Genomic DNA, 19,687 nt, shown 5'->3' with positions numbered 1-19,687 from the left:
GGGAGGATGAAGGATGCAGCTTGAGAGCAGCATCTCCCTGCTCTGGGCTGCTCCCGTGATGCAGGGAGACCTTCAGACCCCCAGCACCCAGCGCCAGCGGGTTGGGATGGAGCACACGGAGGGGTCAGGGCTCTCGGAGGCCGCGGGGAAGCCACATCCCCGGCCTGGAGCCGAGGGCAGCGGAGAGTGAAAGGCCAGGAGGAGGGTGCAGGGAAGAAAATGCTAAAACTCACCAGCACCAAATTTTATCCACGGTGGAGGCGGTGCAGCACCATGAGGGGACCCCCACCCTGCCCCCAAACCCCGGGCTCTCGTCCTGCAGCCGTGTCCCTGCCAGGCGCATCGGGAGCCCGGGCGAAGCCCGTGTCTGATGGGCTCCCAAGAAATTGCTGAGCATCCCCTCCGACACGGGCACGCGGCATCTCCCCGTCGGCTGGTGCTCCATCTCATATCCCACAGCAGTTTGCTTGGCAAACGGCATCACCTGCCATTTTCATTCTCTAAAATCAGTCAGGGTCCCATGGATGTTTAATCCAAGCATCCTAATTTTTCTATGGAAACATTTAAACCTGAGCGGGGTTTGCTCAGGCCATTTCCCATCGAGATGTAGGTCCGGTTCCAGGGATTATCTGCTCAGTGCGTGAACCTGGAGGACCACGGGGAAGAGGTCTTTGTCACGACGCTGAGTTTTGATGGCTGGATGTTTCCCAGGGAGCAGGAGCGGGGTTTTGCTGGGACATTTCTGCTCGGCTCCCAGCTGGCTGGTTTAGGACGTGGCAGGGTGCTCCTGTGCAGAGCCACCCCTTGCACTGGTGGCTCTGGAGCTTCTCCCTGGCACCGGAGCGCGGGGAGGAGGAGACCCGAGCCTCCGCGCCGGGCGCATCCCAGCACTGGTCGCCCCAGGGATTCTGGACACATCCAGGGCCGCCGGAGCTGCGGGCAGTGGCCCTGAGGCTGGCCCAGCTGGCCCCAGGGCAGCCCCAGAACGCGCAGGAGCCCGCGGGCACGGGCCGTGGGGGTCCCGTTCCTGCTCTGTCCCAGGGAAAGGGGGGGCTTAGGGGTGTCTCCCCAACACCGCCAGTTCCCCCAAAAGCAGCAAACTGGCACCACCCGTTTGAGCCCCCCCGGTGCCTTGCTGCTCCCCGTGAGCCCGGGGTCCCCCAGGGTGGACCCCGGGGCCTGTCCCCGGGCCGGGGGTCAGTGCGAGCCCCTCCTGCCGCTGCCCCCAAACCGTGCCGTCTGCGCTGCCGCTGCCCTGGGGACCCCCAGGTGCCGCCCTGCAGTCGGGGCTGCCCTGCGGCGTGGCCCCCCGGGTGGGAGACCCCCGCGAGGTGACACCCCGCAGCCGTGCCCCCCCCGGGGGGAGGCCCCAGCTGAGCCCCGAGGGTGAGCCCCGGATGGGATCTCCCCCGATGTTGTTCCCGGGTGTGACCCCCCCAGCTGTGACCCCCCCCCAGGTGTGACCTCCCCAGGTGTGACCCCCCCAGGTGTGACCCTCCCCGTGTGCCCCCTCTGGTACCACACCCCATGTGCTCCCCCCTTTACCCCCCGGTGACTCCCCCCAGTGTTGATCCCCCCCGCTGTGAGCCCCCATGTGCCCCGCGGGGTGCGAGCCCCCCCCAGCGACTCCGCCCCCCCCCCGTTTGACCCCCCGCAGCCGCGTCCTCCCCAGCTCTGCCCCCTCCTCGGTGTCCCCCCCCCAGTGCGGCCCCCCCAGCCCCGGCCCGGCCCGGCCCGGCCCCGCTCCGCTCCGCCCGCCTGCGCGCATGTGCCGCGCCCGCCCCTCCCCTGCGCGGCGGCCGGAGCCAGCGGCGGCGGCGGCGGCGGGGCAGGATGAAGGACCGGACCGGGGAGCTGCGCGCCGTGAGTGGGGGGCGCCGGCCGCGGGGGGGGCGGGGGGCTCGGCCCCGGCCCTCACGGGGGTGTGGGGGCGGGAGCGGGGTTCCCCGGGCTGCGCCGTGCCCCCCCCCCCCCGCCCCGTCTCCCCCGCGGGCCGCCGCGGTTCCCCCCCCCCCGGCGCCGGGCGGCTGCGGCTCCCGGGCGGGCGGTGCGAGGCGCGGGCGCTGCCCCGGGGGCCCCCGTCTGCCCCGGCGGCGGGTGACCGGCTGCCCGCGGCCGGGGGGAGTGGGGGGGGGGGGGCGGCTGAACGCGATCCCAGCCGGAACAAACCAAACAGCGAATGTTTGTCCGTGCCCGGAGCCGGCAGCGCAGCGCCCGGCGGGGGTCTGCGGGCAGAGGCTGCCCCGCGGCCGCAGGGCCCTGCCCCCCCGCTGCCCCCCCGCTGCCCCCCGCCTCCCGCCCCGCTCCGCTCCGCACCCGTTTTGCTTTTTCATCCTCCCGGCCCTGCTGATGTCATCCGCGCTGGGCAGAGCCCGGGGCCGCCCCGCGTCCCGCCCCGGCCCCCGCCGCCCCCGGCCCCGGCCCCCGGCGGCTCCCGCCGAGCCCGCGGCGGCGAGCGGGGGGCGGCGGGCACCGTCCGCGGCTGCAGCCGGTCCCAGGGGAGCGCCCGGGCCCGGGGCACCCCCGCCCTGCCCCGCCGCCCCTCCGAGACCCGCCCGGGCTCGGGTGGTGGCGAGCAGGCAGCGGCTCACATGCCTGCCACGGCGGAGCCCCTCGCTGCCCCGTCGCTGCCTGTCCCCTTGCCCGACGGGGACCGCGGCGGTGGCACCGCCCGTGTGGCCGCCGGGCCCCCCCTCGCTCGCCCTGGAGCCGGGGGTGCTGCCCCACGGCCCGGGGCCCAGCTCTGGGGCGTGCGAGGGGCGGCGGGGACGCGAGCCTGAAATCCCAGGGGGCTGCTCCCGCATCCCGCGTCCATCCCGCCTCGTGCCATCGCACCAGCGCTTGCTTTGCTGCTTTTTATTGTTTTTTTTTTTTTTTAATCACTTCACGATTGGGTCTGCCGAGCAGCCTGGGAGGCGAGCTGGGGGTGCGCGGAGAGGGAGGCGAGCAGGGGTCCGGCCGCGCCGTCTGTGCTCCGTCCCAGGGGGGTGACCCAGGCGTGGAGCGAGGGGTCACGGGGACGGCTGTGGGTGCCCAGGCTGGCTGGTCCCCGCAGGGCTCCCGGCAGAATTGCTTCAGCCGGGAGTTTGGCTCGGTCTGGAAAGCGCCAGGAGGACGGAGCTGGGGTGACGCCAGCAAGGGGCCGAGGGGCGGCCGTCGATGCCGGAGGAGGAAGGGGCTATATAACGAACAACTGCACCCTCCCCGCGCAGCCCGAGCGCCTGGAAAGCACCCAAACAGGGGGCTCTTTCTCCACCAACAGCGCAGGCTGTGAAATAGGATTGGAAAATAGGCTTTTTAATAATAATAGTAAAAACCAGCCCCGTGAATGTCCTCTTGGCAGTCGGTGCTGGCTGAGAAGTGATGCTGTAGAGTATTTTAAAATCTCTTCATTCCTTTAAATATGTCTTAAGAAAAATAAAGTGCATTTCTGCTTCGCTGCTGCTGCTGTTCCTTATTCATCAGCCTAATGCTGAAGGGCTGCGCAGCCCCCGGGCGCAGCATCTTCCCCGGGGCTCCCTGCTGCATCCGCGGGCTCTCGGGGATGGAGGTCCCGTTTGGAGCATCCGGATGCCCCGGAGCTGAGCGGGTGCCCGCGCCGGGGCAGAGCCTGGCAGGGCTGCGGGGAGCCAGGCAGCACGCGTGGGAAACGTGGATTTACAGCCTTGGCGGTGGCGGTCACCTGGGAGGAGCGAGCTGCTGCAGTGGACGGGGTATAGGGAGTGTTTGGGCTTGTTTTTTCTGTGCTGCCAGTAGCCAGCCTCATTAATAGCCTGGGCCAGTTTCCTCCTGTTTTAATATAGTGTCTAAATTCTGCCAGGGATGATAAAAAAGAAGAATTAAAAAAAAAAAAAAAGAGCTGGCTGTATTGTAGCCGAGGAGGGGACGCAGGGCTTTCACTGCTGTGCAGAGCAAGAGCTTCGTGTCTTAATGGGATTTTTAAAACGGTACTTGAAATTGGAAATGCCGATCCCCTGTCTTTTCTCAACCTTGGTGCTCTGGTTGTGTTCAGACTCGGGCTTATCCAAGTGCCCTGGGGGTGGTGCGGCCCCCAGGCCTGCTCTGAGCCAGGGGCAGGAAATTTAGCTTACGGCTGAAAAACGTCCTCTTGTTGCGGAGGGAGAGCAGCCGAGGACCGGCCGGGAGGGTGCCCGGAACGGGACCGGCAGAGCTTTGCTCTCAGCTGCTCGTGGGTGGGTGCCGTGGCTCTGGCCGTGGGTGGTGTGTCCTGCCTATCCGGAGCGGAGCTGGAGCCAGTCCCCTGCCCGGAAACCCCCCAAAGCAGCCCCTCCTGCTGCGGTTGTGCCTTTGCGGTGTTGGTGACAGAGCAGGGATGGGATAAAAAGTACCCGAAAAATAATTTATTTTGCTTTTTGGACAGTCTCTAAGCTGCTTCTCCCTGTGCTCCAGGCACCTAAAATGTCTTGATTTAGGCTCAGCCTGTGTTGTGTCCTACAGAGCTTGAGGAGAGCTGGTGCCGAGGGTGCTGCATTATAAAGAGCCATCAGCCGCTGCGGATGAAGAGCCCGAAGCTCTGCTCCACGTGCGAGGGCTCTGCTGTCCTGGCTCAGCAGGGCACCACGGCCGGGTGCCGCGGGGCCAGGACGAGGTGGTGTGTGTGTGCGCAGGACCGCGAGGTCCCGCGCTGCTCTGTCCTGCCCGGGAGGTGACAGCTCAGTTTGGGTGAGGTGTCAGGATTTCCAGAGTGTGAGACAGGTCCAAATGGTGCAATAATTATGAATGATGTTTTGAGAGAGCGTGGGAGGAGGTGAGGGAGATGTGCAAGTGTCACGGGATCCCAGAGTGGTTTGGGTTGGAAGGGACCTTCAAAGATGATCCAGTCCAACCCCCTGCCACAGGCAGGGACATCTCCCACTCCATCAGGTTGCTCAAAGCCCCGTCCAGCCCGGCCTTGAACACTTGCAGGGATGGGGCAGCCACAGCTTCTCTGGGCAACCTGGGCCAGCGCCTCACCGCCCTCCCGGTCCAACATTGCTTCCTTATGGCCAGCCTGAGCCCGGCCTCGCTCAGCCCCCGTGTCCTGTCACTGCAGGCCCTGCTCAAGAGTCTCCCTCTCTCCTCTCAGCCCCGTTTCAGCACTGAGCGGCCGCAGTGAGGTCTCCCCGCAGCCGTCTCTTCTCCCGGCTGCGCAGCCCCAACGCTCTCAGCCTTTCTCCCCGGCAGAGGTGTCCCAGGCCTGGGAGCATTTTGGTGGCCTCCTCTGGAGCCGCTGTAGCAGGGGCCTGTCTGTGTTGTGCTGGGGAGCCCAGAGCTGGAGGCGGTGCTGCAGGGGGGTGTCAGGAGAGCGGAGCAGCGGGGGAGCATCCCCTGCCTCGAGCTGCTGGCCACGCTGCTGCTGCTGCAGCCCGGGAGACGCTTGGCTTTCTGGGCTGCAAGCGCACATTGCCGGCTGATGTCCCATTTGTCACCCACCAGTGTCCCCCAGTCCTTCTCTGCAGGGCTGCTCTCCATCCCTCCCTCCCTCCCTCCCTCCCTCCCTCCCTCCCTCCATCCATCCATCCATCCCTCCATCCATCCATCCATGCCCCAGTCTGTGCTGGTCCTGGGGATTGCCCGGACCCAGGTGCAGGACCTTGCACTTGGCCTGGTTGAACTTCATGAGGTTCTCATGCACCCACCCCTGCAGCCTGCCCAGGCCCCTCTGGGTGCCACCCCTTCCCTCCCTCCAGGTACCCACTGCACCGCTCAGCTTGGTGTCCCCTGCAAACCTGCTGAGGGTGCACTCGATCCCACTGTCTGTGGTGCTGATGAAGATGTTGAGCAGGCTGTGGAGGTGGCATTTGGCAGTTCCTGGTCCCAGAGTGCCTTCTTTCCAGCAACACTGAATTCCCTGCACTTGTTTCTCCATTGCTGAAGCAGTGAGATGGTGCCAAGGGGCTGCAGGCTGCTGTGAGATGCCTGCCTGCGCCAGGAGAGGGGATTTCAAGGGGACACGGCGGGTGGGAGGGGTGCGGGGGGTCAGTGGCTGGGTGGCCCTGGGTGGTTTGGGTCAGGGTTGCTGTTGCTGGAGGAACTCCATGCGCTTGGCGTTACCGGCCATTAAGAAATGTGTGGCTGGGTGATTTCGGGAGGATTGGACTCTGCTGTCAACATTTCATACAGCCAAATAGCAGGATTTCCAATAGTTATCGATTTTTGGTGACTGTAGCAGTTGCTGGGCTCTAATTGGGCTGGGAAAGACCGTTTATCGGTTGACAGATCCTCTCCCCGGTCCCTACCAGGCAGCGCTCACCTGATGTTTTATCTTGCAGTTACACGATGGAAGTGTTCCTTGAGACGCTAGGGTGGACGCCGCCCAAATCGCGTGTTCGCGCGCTGTGGGGAGAGGTTTGGCAAGGCCATCGTGCTTGTGGGACGGTGTCCAGGCCTGGCAGGTTTCAGTGCTGGCAAAAGCTCCCCCAGTGTGACGAGGACCTTCTTTGGAGTGGTGACAGGAGAAGGAGGACAGTTTGCACCTGGAGGTCCCCCCTTGGCCCCCAGCACAGACCTCGTGCGGTGGGACTGGTCGTCTGTCTAAGACTGGGTGGGTGTGGAGGTGTTTGTAGGACCGAAGCCTCAACGGTTGCTTGCAACGGAACAAGCGTACAAAGTGCTGGTCACGTTTCTGGCGATCTTCCCCTTGGGTCTTGCCTTGCTCAAATGGGTGTTAATTGAGACTAATCCCTCTGGGGTTCGAAGAGTTGTTCTTTATTTCATCTCTACTTTTTGTTTCTCATCCCACTTCATTTTTGAGTAAGGAGCTATTTCCCAACCTGCACCACGGGTGCAAAGCCAGACCTGCTTCTGCACATCTCCACCTTGCAGAAATGATCTAAATGGTTTTGCGGGGCTCTTTCCTCCCGCGCCTGTCGCTCCTCTCTGGCAGCCGTTTTCAGGTGCCTTTCTCCAGCGATGTCCATGCGATCGTGCCACGCCGTTGTCCTCCTCAGCCGGCTGAAACCCCCCGCTCCTGCCTGCCTGCCTGCCACGTCCCTGTTCCAGGCGCTGCCTCCTGCCCGTGGGAGTTGCGGGGAGGTGTGCGTTAAAAATAAAAGGAGAGAGAAAGCGAGGTCGGCTCCAGGTCCGGCTCCGTGTATCCACCCTCTTCCCTCCTGCAGCAGCTGAAATCTGCAGCGTGGCCCCCAGGCCTCGCAGCCGGACCTTGCTCCATCCCCTCTCGTTAGGAATCCCCTGCTGCTCCTGCTGATGAGTTCTCTCTTGGGGGCACAAACGTGAAGTCGACCAAAGTAGCTGTTTGCAGCAGGAGTTGGGTCTCATTGATCTCCATCTGGGCAGCGGGGCTTTTCTGGAGCCACCCCGCCATGCAACAGTCCCTGCTGACCCCAAAAATAGATATATTTGCTTATTTAAATGCTGTCTTCCTTTCCTTTTTTTAACCCTCTTGGTTGCCCGGTGCGCTTTTGAGCTCTTCTGTTCGACCAAAAGGGTCACGTAAATAATTCAGCTTCGCGTCTTCCCTCACCCGTCGGGGAGCCGGGGCTGTCACGTGGTGGCCGACAGCCGGTGGCTCTGTTACTGCGTGTCCGCAGCCCGCACAGCCGCCTGGTCTGGCTGTAGTCGGCAGGGTGGGTAGCGATGCCGAAAAGCTGATTTTCTGGGGGCTGGAAGGAGCAAAGCTGCTGGGGAAGGCTGTGCGCCATGGCTGCCCTTGGATCATGCCTCATCCGCCCGTCTCCCCGCCGTGAGGGTGCATCTCCGGGGCGGGGAAGCTGCTTCGCCTGCTCCCACATGGTCCTGGAGAGCGGGAGGGGGTGAGACACGGGTGAGTCCTTGCTCCCTGGGTCTGCCGGGCCTGTCGGCTGAGCATGGCAGAAGGTAACGGAGGTGACGTAGAGTGAGCCCTGAATGCCTGCCTTCCGCGCTCTCCGTCTGAGATGTTCTGCTCCCCAGCAGTTTTGGGGTCCCGGGCATCGCTGTGCTGCGGGGAAGCCGTTAGCAGCAGCGGGCACGCACCTCAGTAGGGCAAGCCAAAGAAAACTTAAAATTGGGAAGGCCCTTTGATGTGCTTTAAACACAGCAGCACGCAAAGCCTCTAGGTCAGCTCTGGGTGGTGTTTCATGTCCCCGCCCCAGGAGGGGACTGGGGTCTGCAGCGGGGGTCTGCACCCCGTGGGGGAGCGGGGCGATGGACGGGAGTTTGGAGGACAGGGGGGCTCAGCGCCCACCGTCACCGGCCTCGGAGCGGGATGCTGAGTCCCGGGGTCCTTGGTGTCTGTTGGGGAGCTCCAGGTCTGGTGCCGTGGGGACTTGGTGGTCCCACTGAAGTCAACCTGAGTGCAGAAATACTCTTTGCCTTCTGAAGCACGGCGCCGCGCTGGGGATGCCAAAGAGTGATGAGACGTTGCGTTCACAAGCCACGCGCGTTGGATGCCTGCTGGATGGCTAAAAGGGCTCGAGCCAAAGGGGTTTAGACTAGTTCCCGTTGTTTTAATTGCAAGTGTCTTTGTCTTCGTGTGAGCTGCTCAGAAGCTATACAAATGTTTGTTTTGCTATGTATCTCCCCGTTAACAAGATTTCTTAGGAAATATGCAAAATTATCACTACAGGCAGAACATGTACAGTAAGGCTCATTAAGCTAAGTACTGTGATAAATTGCTACTTCCAGAAAATTACGTGTATTAGCAAAAAGGAGAAGAGTGAGCCCAAGTGGAAGACCCGGGAAGACAGAGTGCGCAGTAACGTCCTGGCTCCGGGCGGCTGGAGGGTGACCTGAGCAAACCCGCGGCAGGGGACGGTGAAATGTCCTTGGACCGCAGCATCTGCAGGATTATCCTTACAGGAGATGCATGGAGAGGGGAAGGCAAGCGGAGAAGGTCGGTGTGGGAAACAGAAACAGAGCGATGCTGTGTCAGGACCAGACCAGGCATAAAGCCAACGGGACCGTCTTTACTTAGAAAAAATATAAAACAAGGCAACTCTGGAAGCACAAGGAGTGGAAAGTTTTGCTGAGCTGGAGGGCAGGGGGAGAGGGCAGGGGCGATGTGCCACAGGCTGCCTGCGTCTCTGCCTTTGGCGGCCAGTGGCGGGGCTGGTGTCTGAAATGTGGGCGCTGCCTTGCCCCCCAAACTGGGGAGCAGACTGATGGCTGTGAGCAGAGGACAGGCTGTGCCATGTGCTGTGTCATGGGCTCACAGGATGGTTTGGGTTGGAAGGGACCTTCAAAGATGATCCAGTCCAACCCCTTGCCACGGGCAGGGACATCTCCCACTCCATCAGGTTGCTCAAAGCCCCGTCCAGCCCGGCCTTGAACACTTGCAGGGATGGGGCAGCCACAGCTTCTCTGGGCAACCTGGGCCAGCGCCTCACCGCCCTCCCGGTCCAACATTGCTTCCTTATGGCCAGCCTGAGCCCGGCCTCGCTCAGCCCCCGTGTCCTGTCACTGCAGGCCCTGCTCAAGAGTCTCCCTCTCTCCTCTCAGCCCCGTTTCAGCACTGAGCGGCCGCAGTGAGGTCTCCCCGCAGCCGTCTCTTCTCCCGGCTGCGCAGCCCCAACGCTCTCAGCCTTTCTCCCCGGCAGAGGTGTCCCAGGCCTGGGAGCATTTTGGTGGCCTCCTCTGGAGCCGCTGTAGCAGGGGCCTGTCTGTGTTGTGCTGGGGAGCCCAGAGCTGGAGGCGGTGCTGCAGGGGGGTGTCAGGAGAGCGGAGCAGCGGGGGAGCATCCCCTGCCTCGAGCTGCTGGCCACGCTGCTGCTGCTGCAGCCCTGATGCAGCCCGTATGTCTTTTTATGTGATGCTGGCACGGAATGCAGTGATATTTGGGAGGTGATGGTGTGAACCTGGTGGCAGCCTGCTGCCATTCCTGCAGAAGGCCATAGGCATGGCCCTTCTCTGCTGCGCTTCTCCGTTACCTGCTGCACACTACTGTGTTTGAAAGCTGGCAGGTCACGTCAGGAAGGAAATTTCTTCAAGACCTCAAGTCTGCAGGACTGATGCTGACCCTGTGCAAGCAGCTCCGGGTGACCAGCTTCACCAGGCATCCTTGAATGTGGGCTGTGATAAGAAACCCACTGTGAATCCATGTTAATTTTAGTGCTCACATTTTCTTGAGCTGCGTACCTATGTTGTCTAGTTTGAGTTTTGTAAATAGGTGTTTTATTTGCTTTTCTTTAACCTGCTTTGAATACAAGCAGATCCTATGTGCTCAGGTCCCACATGAGAGATGTCCTGACGCAACTTTCAACCCTCTTCTGCGTGACACTGAGTATTTCCCGTGGAGGTGCAGGACGTTCCCCTGTACAGCCACTCTCCTCCAGCAGGAGGGTCTCTTCCTCCGTCACCTCTTGCAGGACCCTTGGAAGTAGTGAGTGGAGCCCAGGACATCTGCTAGCTGCTGGCCGAAAACTGTCCTTGCGGGCATCCAGAGGAGAATGGGAAGCCCTTCCACTGCAGCAGCCGCGGAGAGGTCAGGCTAAGGAAAAGCTTCCTCTCAGTGGCCAAAGGTACTGGCACTGCCCATGGGGAGAGGTTGTCCACGTCCCTTTGAGGTTGAGGCCAATGCCAAGCGTGTGCGTCTGCATTTGAGACCTTGCTGTTACGCACAACCTCCTTGGCCCGTTTCACAACCTTGTCGAGACCTGATGTAAAGAAGTTGCTTGTCCCTGCTGCCCCTGGACAGCCGTTGCAGGACCATAGTCATGGAATCGTTGAATGGTTTGTGTTGGAAAGGACCTTCAAAGATCATCTAGTCCAACCCCATTGCCATGGGCAGGAGCATCTTCCACTAGATGAGGTCCTGACTGGATTGTAAAAGTCCAAGTCTCCTACCCAAAATTATTTGTGTTCTTTTGTTCTTCGGCCAGTGTTCTCCTTCGGCTGGAGAAGGTTCCTCCTCCCTGCTGCGTGCTCCTCTGGCATCCACTGGCACCTTGGTGTTCACCACCAGGTGCAGGGAATAAACCTGGGCTGTGTAGCGTCAAAATCTGCTGCAAGATGGGACTGAGCTTTCTGTTAATAGTGCAGTATTTCAGTTTGTAGTGGGTACTTACAGACCTGGGTTTCTTTGCATGGGAACTAAAAAATAATTAAAATTAAAATCTTCTGCTCACCTTGTCCCGTGGGTTTTCAGAAGCTCACTGCCAGCCGTGGCCACTTCCTGTCGTGCAGTACTTCTGCTGTGTTGTCTGATGCAGATTTTCTAGTATTAAGTCTTCCTTTTTATCTGCCATTGCTTTCAGATCTTCCATCAAGTCCTGTCAGACTTTGGGTTTGTGGTGTATGAAATGACTGTTCGTTTTGGTTTTCCAGAAGATATTTGCCTTCTGGGAGGGTCGGTGTCTCACCTGGATGGTGCTAAAGTTCCTTTATATGGTCTAGGCAAGAGCACCAAAGAAAAGTGATTCCCATGTTTGAGCATTCATGACCATTTGAGCAACCTGGTCTAGTGGAAGATGTCCCTGCCCATGGTGGGGGAGTTGGACTGGAGGATCTTTGAAGGTCCCTTCCAAACCAACACGTTCCATGAGTGTCTGTAGTCAGTGCAGGCTGATTTGAAGATTAACCATTTTACGGACTGCCTTGATTTTCACGTGTTGATCCTCTCATGGTGACCAGGGCCGTGGGAGCTGTGGTCCCACCTGGGTCGCCTCCTCTGCCTGAGGCTTTCCTTCTCTTTTCTCTGGCACCTTCCCAGTACAGACCTCGCGGTCACTGGTGGACATCACCAGGGCTTGGTGTCAGTTCTAGAGCATTTGGTAGACACCAAAGCATGGTGGTGATTCTGGCAGAAACCTCTCTGGGTGCTGACCCTGGTGAATACATGATGGAGTGGAGAGGAGAGACGAGTGCTGTGGCTGCAGGTGCTTCTGCTGCCCGCCTGAAGTTCTGGTCTGCACGGCAGCTGTAACAGGTGGATGTTAAGAAATTAATTTCAGATGAATTAAGTCTGTCTGCTGTTTTTCACCCAAATTATTCTTTAGCCATGATTGCGAATTTGTAAAGTATTGACTGTAAAGTATCAATGCCTTTCCAGTAGATCATAGTGCTGTCCATGTTCTAGAGCTAGAGGAGGAGGTCGGTGAGCTCAGCTCCTTGCCCTCTGCAGGACTGGTGGCACTTCTGTCACCTCTGACATTTGTACTTAATAGTTAAGTGGAATTTTACATGCCTGCTTCAAAAACTGAGCTTAAGAGTTGACCACGGCTCTGGTAAAAGGGTTGGGCTTCATGCCAAAGGCCGGTAACGTAATTCTGCAGCAATGAAAGCCAACACCTAAGGACAAAACCCTTGGAAATCTTGTTCTCCCTTGCACTGCTAGTGTTGGAAATTGGAAACGCCTACTGACTCATGCAGATGTTGCTGAATGCTAAAGTCATTTGTGCCTTGAACTTTTATTCATCAAAAAGTTGTTAGTGGGAAGTATGGGCTGGTTTTGGTGAATATTGGAATTGGACATAGCTGAGGTGAGGCCTGTATGCTATAAAATACCCAGTTTATTATGCTGCATGGCTGAACTATATATATATCGTCTGCAAAAAATGCTAAGACTGAGGCTGTAGGTAATTTAAACCGTGGTCTCAGGTGGTTCAGCTCTCCAGGGCTCTCTCCTGGGAGCAGACCCTCCGTTTGTCCTCGTCCTCAGCTCTGACACCACCTCCCTGAAAACCCGCCGGAGCAGGACTTCTGCCTCTGGACTCCTGAGGAAAAACTTGGTTTGGCTGCTGCAAAATGCTAAAGGAAACCCTAAGGTGTGACAGGTCAACGCAGCCTCCCGGGATGAGGGTGGTGGTAGTTTGGTGGGTAGGAGACCCCTGGGTGCTTTGGACCCTGTTCAGCAGCAGGGCCACAGCGAGCCGCTCTTCTGCTGCCGAGCATCGCAGACCTGGGCTGGGATTTTCCAGGGATCTGGGCATCCGTATACTTTATTACGTGTCCTGTAGGCTTTTTAAGATGGCTGAGAAGAGATCTTGGTGCAGCTCGCTGCTGAGTTACTCTGACCTCGTCCTTCTTCTCAGCGAGGTGCGCAGCCGCGTGCCGGAGCTGTGGGGAGCTGCTGCAGGAGCTCTCGGGTGCCGACAGCAATGCCCTGGGCTCGTGGGCTTGGGGAACAAGGCGACTGGTGTCGGACCCCCGTGTGCTGCTCCGTGCGGGGACGCGGTCCCGGCCCTGACCCACTGCTGCTCAGAGAGCATCCCCCCGCCTCGAGCAGCCTTGTCCTGTGCATCCCACAGGGCGCTTTGGTTTTGGTACAGAAAGGGAGGTCATTTTGCAAAGAAAGTCAAACCCAGATGGCTGAAATTTGTCAGGCTGGGCAGATCAGTGTGGAGGTGTCCAGTAAATAAAAAAAAACAGATGCAGCCTGGAAGCAAAGCTGGTGAGCAGCATCCTGCATCTCTTAGGGATGAGGCCTTCTTTTGCTTAATTTAGTGGTCCCTAAAAGGGGGGATAGCAGCTGTTGTGGCTTTTTCCTTTCGTTGTGCTTTTGTGAAGCTTGCCTTATCTCTGGTGGGGATGGGAGGCAGCGCGTGGCGTTGGACCCTGCAGCCCTGCGTGGCGGCTGGAGGCAGGGCTAGGGCTCGCTGCCTGCTGCCTGCTTGTGCGCGCGGGCGTTTCCTAGGAAAGGGTCGGCTGGCGCGGTTGTGAGTGCCGCCAGCAAGGCTTGGCGGAGGGACGAGCCGGGGGGTCAGCACGGTCCCCTGGGATGCAGAGGTGCCCGGCAGCGGCTGAGCCCGTTGCTCCTCTGCCCTGGCGCGGCTCTACTCCTTGTACTGGCTCCACAGATGCATCTGGACACGGTCAAATTCATCTGCAACGCTAACAAATGAGGGCAGGAGCTAAAGCCTGCGTGTAACCGCTGCTGAGATAACAGAGACCTGGTTACGCTCTGCCGCAGCTCGCCCTGCCTGCCGCCTCTTGGTTTTGGAGGAGAGCAGGCTTCGAGTCTTTTCGGTTGGTTTGTGCTCCTCTGCCATCTTCCAGAAAGCGCCTGCGGAGGGAACAGGGCTGGTTTGAAGCAGAGGGATGTAATCTGCTTGATTATGAATTTATTAGCGGTGTGCTTGTTGCAAAACCCACAGAGCTGGGATGCTCCAGGGCTCTGGACTGTCTTCCCATCCACTGCTCCGCAGTATCACAGCTTGGCTCTGCCTCCTCTTGGGATTTCAGCCCTTATGGAGGGGCACGTTTAACCCTGTGAGGCTCCGAAAGACGCTGGAGGAGCTCTGGCTCCTGCCCTCCCCATCCCGCTCCCTGCGCTCAGCAGCACCGGAGGCACCAGGGAGGCAGCGGCTCCCAGAGCCATCCCCTCTGCCAGTGTGCTGCCCGCCGCGCTGCCCGCCGCGCTGCCTGCCGCTTGGCCTCCAGCAGGCTGGAGAAAGAAAAAACCCTGTGAAAGCAGGGTTATCTTCACCTACCCTGTGCGGGGGGGTGAAAGCCCAGAGACCCCAGGTGCCCGGTGCGGCCTGAAAGTGCCTGAGGCAGGAGCGGTTGTTGAAGGAGGCTGATCAAACCCCTCCTGCTCCTCTGCTCTGGATGTGCCGGTGGCAGAGCACCCGCTCCCGGTGCCGGTGACGCAGGCAGCGACCAGCACTGCCATGCGGTACCTGTACGCATAAAGTGGGCAACGCCAGCGACCCACCAAGGCTGCAGGGCAGCGGAGCTGCTTGCTGGCTGTTTGTGTTCATTAACTTGGGCTCGTCGCCTGCTGTAAGCTGTGTTTAGAGCTAGTCTCACCTAAGGCACTGAGACTTGAGTGCTTTGCTGTGGCTCTGTTTCCTCTCTCCCCGTAAGGAGCCTTGGGGCAGCCTTTGCTGCATGAGGTTGCGACACGTCAGGCACGCCCGGCAGATGCGGAGATGGATGGGCGGCCATTTCGGCAGCTGAGAAGCACCGGGAGGATGCCGTTGGGAGCGCATGCTCCTCACCTCTCGCTGGCGAGCAAGCCCGGGCTTTTGAAGGCTGTGAATTGTTTGCTGCTTGTGTTGAGCAGCACCAGCGGGTGGCTTTGACCTCGCCTGGAGCTTTCCATGTGGCTTTGAAAACCTGGGATGCTCACAGCTGGGGTGCGTGAAGCCCAAACGCTGTCGGCTGGGTGGACACTTTAGGTTTCCTCAGGAAAGGTATTTTGGTTTTGTTTCTGCTTTGGCAGCAGTGTACGGCAAGACACTTGAAGCCTGGGGTGAGAGTGCCCGTGAGGGCTGGCAGCGTGCCTGGACCGCGCCCTGGGATGGAGGGAGATGCTGGGAGCAGGCGCTCCTTCAGTGCCCTGCATCCCAGGGCGCTGTGCCCGCCCGGTGGTATCTCCTCCCCTCGAGTCCCGGTTAGCCCCGCAGCTAACGCCGCTGCTGCCTCCCTCGTGCGGGGGTGTCAGGTCGGGGGCTGTGGGGCCGGGCGATCAGCCTGACGCCATGTGTTGGAAGCGGCGTGGCACGGAGGGTATTTCCAGTGACGTGGGTTGGACAGATGGTGCCCTTCTCCAGCCCGGAGTGACGTGTGCCCTCCCGACCAGCAGGCTCCATCCTTGTAATTTCCTCTTCACAGGGCTCCCGGCCGGGCATTTGTGCCGCTCTCTCCGTGCGCAGCAGGGCAGTGCCGCATTCAGTGCCTGCCCTAAATAACCATCGCCCTGCCTGTGCATCAACACTCTGCTGCGCCTGGGGGGCGAGCTGCCTTGAGAATAGAAGTGCCTCCAACAAGACTGCGTGTGGCTTTGGCAGAAACCCTCTCCCTGGGCAGCGGGTTGCCTTCCTCCGAGATTTCTGGCTCTAACAAATGGCAGGGTCCAGTGGGCAGGAGGGATGGGACCAAGCAGCGATGTGGCATCCTGCGTGCAACGAGCCAGGACCGTTTTGGATGTGGAAGGGACGGGCAAGAGGTGACAAGGAGACAGGCATCTTTGCGCGCGGCAGGCTGACCTGCTGCCAGTACTCTCTGGCCTGCGTGGTCACAGTAGAAGCCTGCGTTTAAAATAAATGACAGGGAATGCTTTCCTCACAGGCTTCAGAAAGGGCCTCAAAATTCCTGCAAATTAAGATCCTGCCAGAATGAAGGCAAGAAAAGCTGGATAGGCCTGGGGGAAGTTGTGAGGGGGGTGCGTTTTCCTGTGCAGGGCTGCAGAGGCTCGCTGGTGCTTCCCATCCTGCTCGCCCTGGGAGGGGGCTTTCATAGGATCCCAGAGTGGTTTGGGTTGGAAGGGACCTTCAAAGATGATCCAGTCCAACCCCTTGCCACGGGCAGGGACATCTCCCACTCCATCAGGTTGCTCAAAGCCCCGTCCAACCTGGCCTTGAACACTTGCAGGGATGGGGCAGCCACAGCTTCTCTGGGCAACCTGGGCCAGCGCCTCACCGCCCTCCCGGTCCAACATTGCTTCCTTATGGCCAGCCTGAGCCCGGCCTCGCTCAGCCCCCGTGTCCTGTCACTGCAGGCCCTGCTCAAGAGTCTCCCTCTCTCCTCTCAGCCCCGTTTCAGCACTGAGCGGCCGCAGTGAGGTCTCCCCGCAGCCGTCTCTTCTCCCGGCTGCGCAGCCCCAACGCTCTCAGCCTTTCTCCCCGGCAGAGGTGTCCCAGGCCTGGGAGCATTTTGGTGGCCTCCTCTGGAGCCGCTGTAGCAGGGGCCTGTCTGTGTTGTGCTGGGGAGCCCAGAGCTGGAGGCGGTGCTGCAGGGGGGTGTCAGGAGAGCGGAGCAGCGGGGGAGCATCCCCTGCCTCGAGCTGCTGGCCACGCTGCTGCTGCTGCAGCCCGGGAGACGCTTGGCTTTCTGGGCTGCAAGCGCACATTGCCGGCTGATGTCCCATTTGTCACCCACCAGTGTCCCCCAGTCCTTCTCTGCAGGGCTGCTCTCAGCACCTTTCCTTTGGCCCATTCCTGTGGATGGCCGTCCTGTTGGGTGCGTGGTGAGGTGGCACGGGGCTGCCGGCAGGACACGTGTCCCCTGGCAGAGCTGCTCTGCGCGCAGAGCCTCGCGAGCCGTCTGCCCCCAGCCTGGGCTGCGGTGCCAGCCCTCACCCCCTGCACAGCCCCGGTGCTGTGGGGTAAACCTCCGGGCAGGACGCCGTGGTGCCGTGAGATGCAGGGGTGAGCCGGTCTGTCCATGGCGGGGGCTGGGTTGGGTGGTGGGCTGCTGCCCGAGGAAAAGCTTGGTGGCACAAAGTCAGCAGAGCTGGAAGGAGCACAGAAAAGTAGTGGTACAGCAGGGGTAGGAGGTAGCAGGAGGTGCTCATCCTCAGGTTGATCTCGCCCAGCTCCCTCAAAATCTGACTGCACCGACCCATTCCCGGGCTGGCGGCTCCCACCATGCCCCAGCCTCGCTGTGCAGGCAGCTCCTGCCTGCTGAGCCCTGGCCTGGGCACCCAGCTGTGGCCAAAATGGACAACTCCTGAATTCCTGGCTTCAGGGAACATTTCTTCTTTGTGTCCCGAGTGGTGGGTCAAGGCAGCAGTGTGCCTGCTCTTCCTTGTCAGGGTGAGATTTTCACTTGAATCGTGGTAGCTCTCAGATCTCAAGGCCTTTGGATAACCCATTCATGAAGCAAACGGTGCTGCGAGCGGTGGCAAGGCTGAAAGCGGAGGTCTCCTCTGGGTCACTCCACCCAAATCAGTCACCCTAGGTTGAAAAGGCAATTTCAGGGGAAAGGCTAGATATTTCATCTGACCTATTTCAAGGTAAGAGGCATCTCTCTGGAGACTGTGTTGCCTAGCTCTGCAAAGCCCGAAGGGGCCACGGGGTGATGTGTAACCATCTGCAAAACGTGGGACAATTATGAGGTGAGCAGAGACACTCCTCACTCTTAAATCTTCTCTGTTCCACTGGCTCCTTCTCTCTCGTGAAGATAGAGTAAGAAGAAACTTTTCCACCCCATTAATTTTCCATTTCCCTCTGTCATCTGCTTTGGATAATAATCTTTTAAATGTCTCCTTGTACAGAGGACTGTAATTTTTCTTTCCCCTGCGAGCTCGCGTCCCCTGCCTCGCTGGGACGGGAGGTGTTTTCATCTCTGGTGATGACGACACACACGCAGCTGCAGACAGGGACAACCCCTCATTTGCCTGCTGTGGCTTTACTAGTTCTGTTGTATTTTCTGGTCTCTCCCACCTTTCCCGCGCTCCGCAGCACCCCTTGTATTTTCCCATCACAGCGTCCCTCGTGTTTTCCCATTGCAGCATCCCTCGTGTTTTCCCCTTGCGGCATCCCTTGTGTCCCCCATCACTGCTGTTTGCAGAGCCGTTGTGTTCGTGCACAGCTGAGGATAGCTCGTACAGTTCCCCCTCCAGCTCTCTATAAATGCATAGGTATGGTTAGTCTTGTTCTGCGCTTGCCACGGGAGGCCACGCGGTGCGGCAGCTGGCTGCGGTGGTGTTTTGTGTCATGCCTTTATTGCTGGAGCTGGCCGTCCTCTGCTCTCTCGGTGTCCATAGTGCTCTGGTGCGGCAGCGCCCGGGGTGTCCCACGCTCTGGCTGGCGTTGCCCCAGCTCCTGGGAGCAAGTGAGCAAAGGAGAGGGGGAAGATGCCCCTGAGGAGCTCCTGAAATGGAGCCGCAAACCGTGCAGGAAGCACTTGTTGATGCCTCTCTCCGTGTCGTTGCAGGCGAAGGACAGTGACGATGATGATGAAGTCACCGTCAGTGTGGACCGGGACCGCTTCATGGACGAGTTCTTTGAGCAGGTGAGAGGTTTCTTTCTCCGCTGCAGCTTTAAAGCCAGTTCAGACCTTTCTGTTAGCGCCGGAGCAGGCTGCGGGGCTGTGGTACGGGCTTCCACCGCAGGCAGGAGCAGCGGTCGAGGTGGGGATGGGGGTCCCGCCCTGGCTGATGCCGCTCAGCTGATGCTCGCGGTCCTCAGCGGTTACGCTCAGAGCGCTGATTAGCAGGAACCAGGCTTCCACGCAGAGCTGGGGCTGTCGTGGGCTTACCTGGCCCTATGGATGCTTTGCTGTGCCACCTCCTCCTCCAGAAACCAGTGGGGCAGCTGGGCCAGGTTGTGGGGAGTGGGTGAGCCTTGCAGCCTGCCTGCCTCCAGCCTGCCGCTAAAGCGGACCGGCCCTCAAACCTCTCCTGAAAGCACCTCTGCGGAGTAGCAGTTTCTGCATGGGATTGATTTAATTTTATGCCTCTCGTTACCAAACAAGAGGTTGTCTTCTGGCATGTGGGTGGCTGTAAGATCTGCATGCGGATTTTTAGCACACCCTGAGCATGGCATGTGTGTAGGGGGTGTTAAAATGTATCTGTGCAGGCAATGGAGTGGGGAATGAAGAAAATCTGACGTGCAGATGGAGGAAGATGAGCAAAGTGGTGGTGTGAGTCGAAGGAGAAGGCAGAGCTAGAGGGTGGGCAGCCTGGCAGGCAGAGGGCAGAAGCAGAGGTTCCCCCTCTCAGTGATGCCAGCGTGTCTCCTTGTAGGACAGGAGCGCAGGGAAGATGCCAGCATGGATTTGCTGGCAAATTTGGCCTCCCTGGTCTGTGAGGTGAGGGTCAAACTGGGCTTCTCCCCCCCTGGAGCAAAGAGCCATGGGGGACTGAGCCGGGACCGAGCCTGGCTTGTGCAGTCTCAGCTATGTTCTCCATGCCGGAGGTGCAGGGTCTGGGAATCCGTAGATCTGATGCTAATTTAAATAAATGCCAAATGTTTCTCAGTGCATCGCAAAGGATGGAGGACGTTGAGTCTGTATTACATTGCTGTGACTGCAGAGCTGGCTGCTGTGATGTGGAAGGTCTGATTTCACGGTGGTCCTACAGTTT

General features: G+C 59.7%; 1 protein-coding gene across 2 annotated transcripts in view; it reads left to right on the top strand.

Moving 5' to 3' along the window:
- Window positions 1–1,736: 1,736 nt before the first annotated feature.
- The window catches only part of STX1A (syntaxin 1A), a 96,183-nt gene continuing 78,232 nt past the window's right edge, over window positions 1,737–19,687 (top strand). For both annotated transcript variants that reach the window (XM_087752307.1, XM_087752308.1), the window contains exons 1-2: window positions 1,737–1,863; window positions 18,538–18,615. In XM_087752307.1, coding sequence (XP_087608433.1) covers window positions 1,834–1,863; window positions 18,538–18,615 — 108 coding nt within the window. In that variant the 5' untranslated portion in view covers window positions 1,737–1,833. The remainder of the gene's footprint in view (window positions 1,864–18,537; window positions 18,616–19,687) is intronic.

The sequence above is a fragment of the Nipponia nippon genome, unplaced genomic scaffold (assembly GCF_047370975.1).
Source record: "Nipponia nippon isolate SJK-2023a ecotype South Korea unplaced genomic scaffold, ASM4737097v1 scaffold_15, whole genome shotgun sequence".
In the NCBI taxonomy this organism is placed as follows: domain Eukaryota; kingdom Metazoa; phylum Chordata; class Aves; order Pelecaniformes; family Threskiornithidae; genus Nipponia; species Nipponia nippon.
This window is presented reverse-complemented; position numbering and strand designations above follow the sequence as displayed.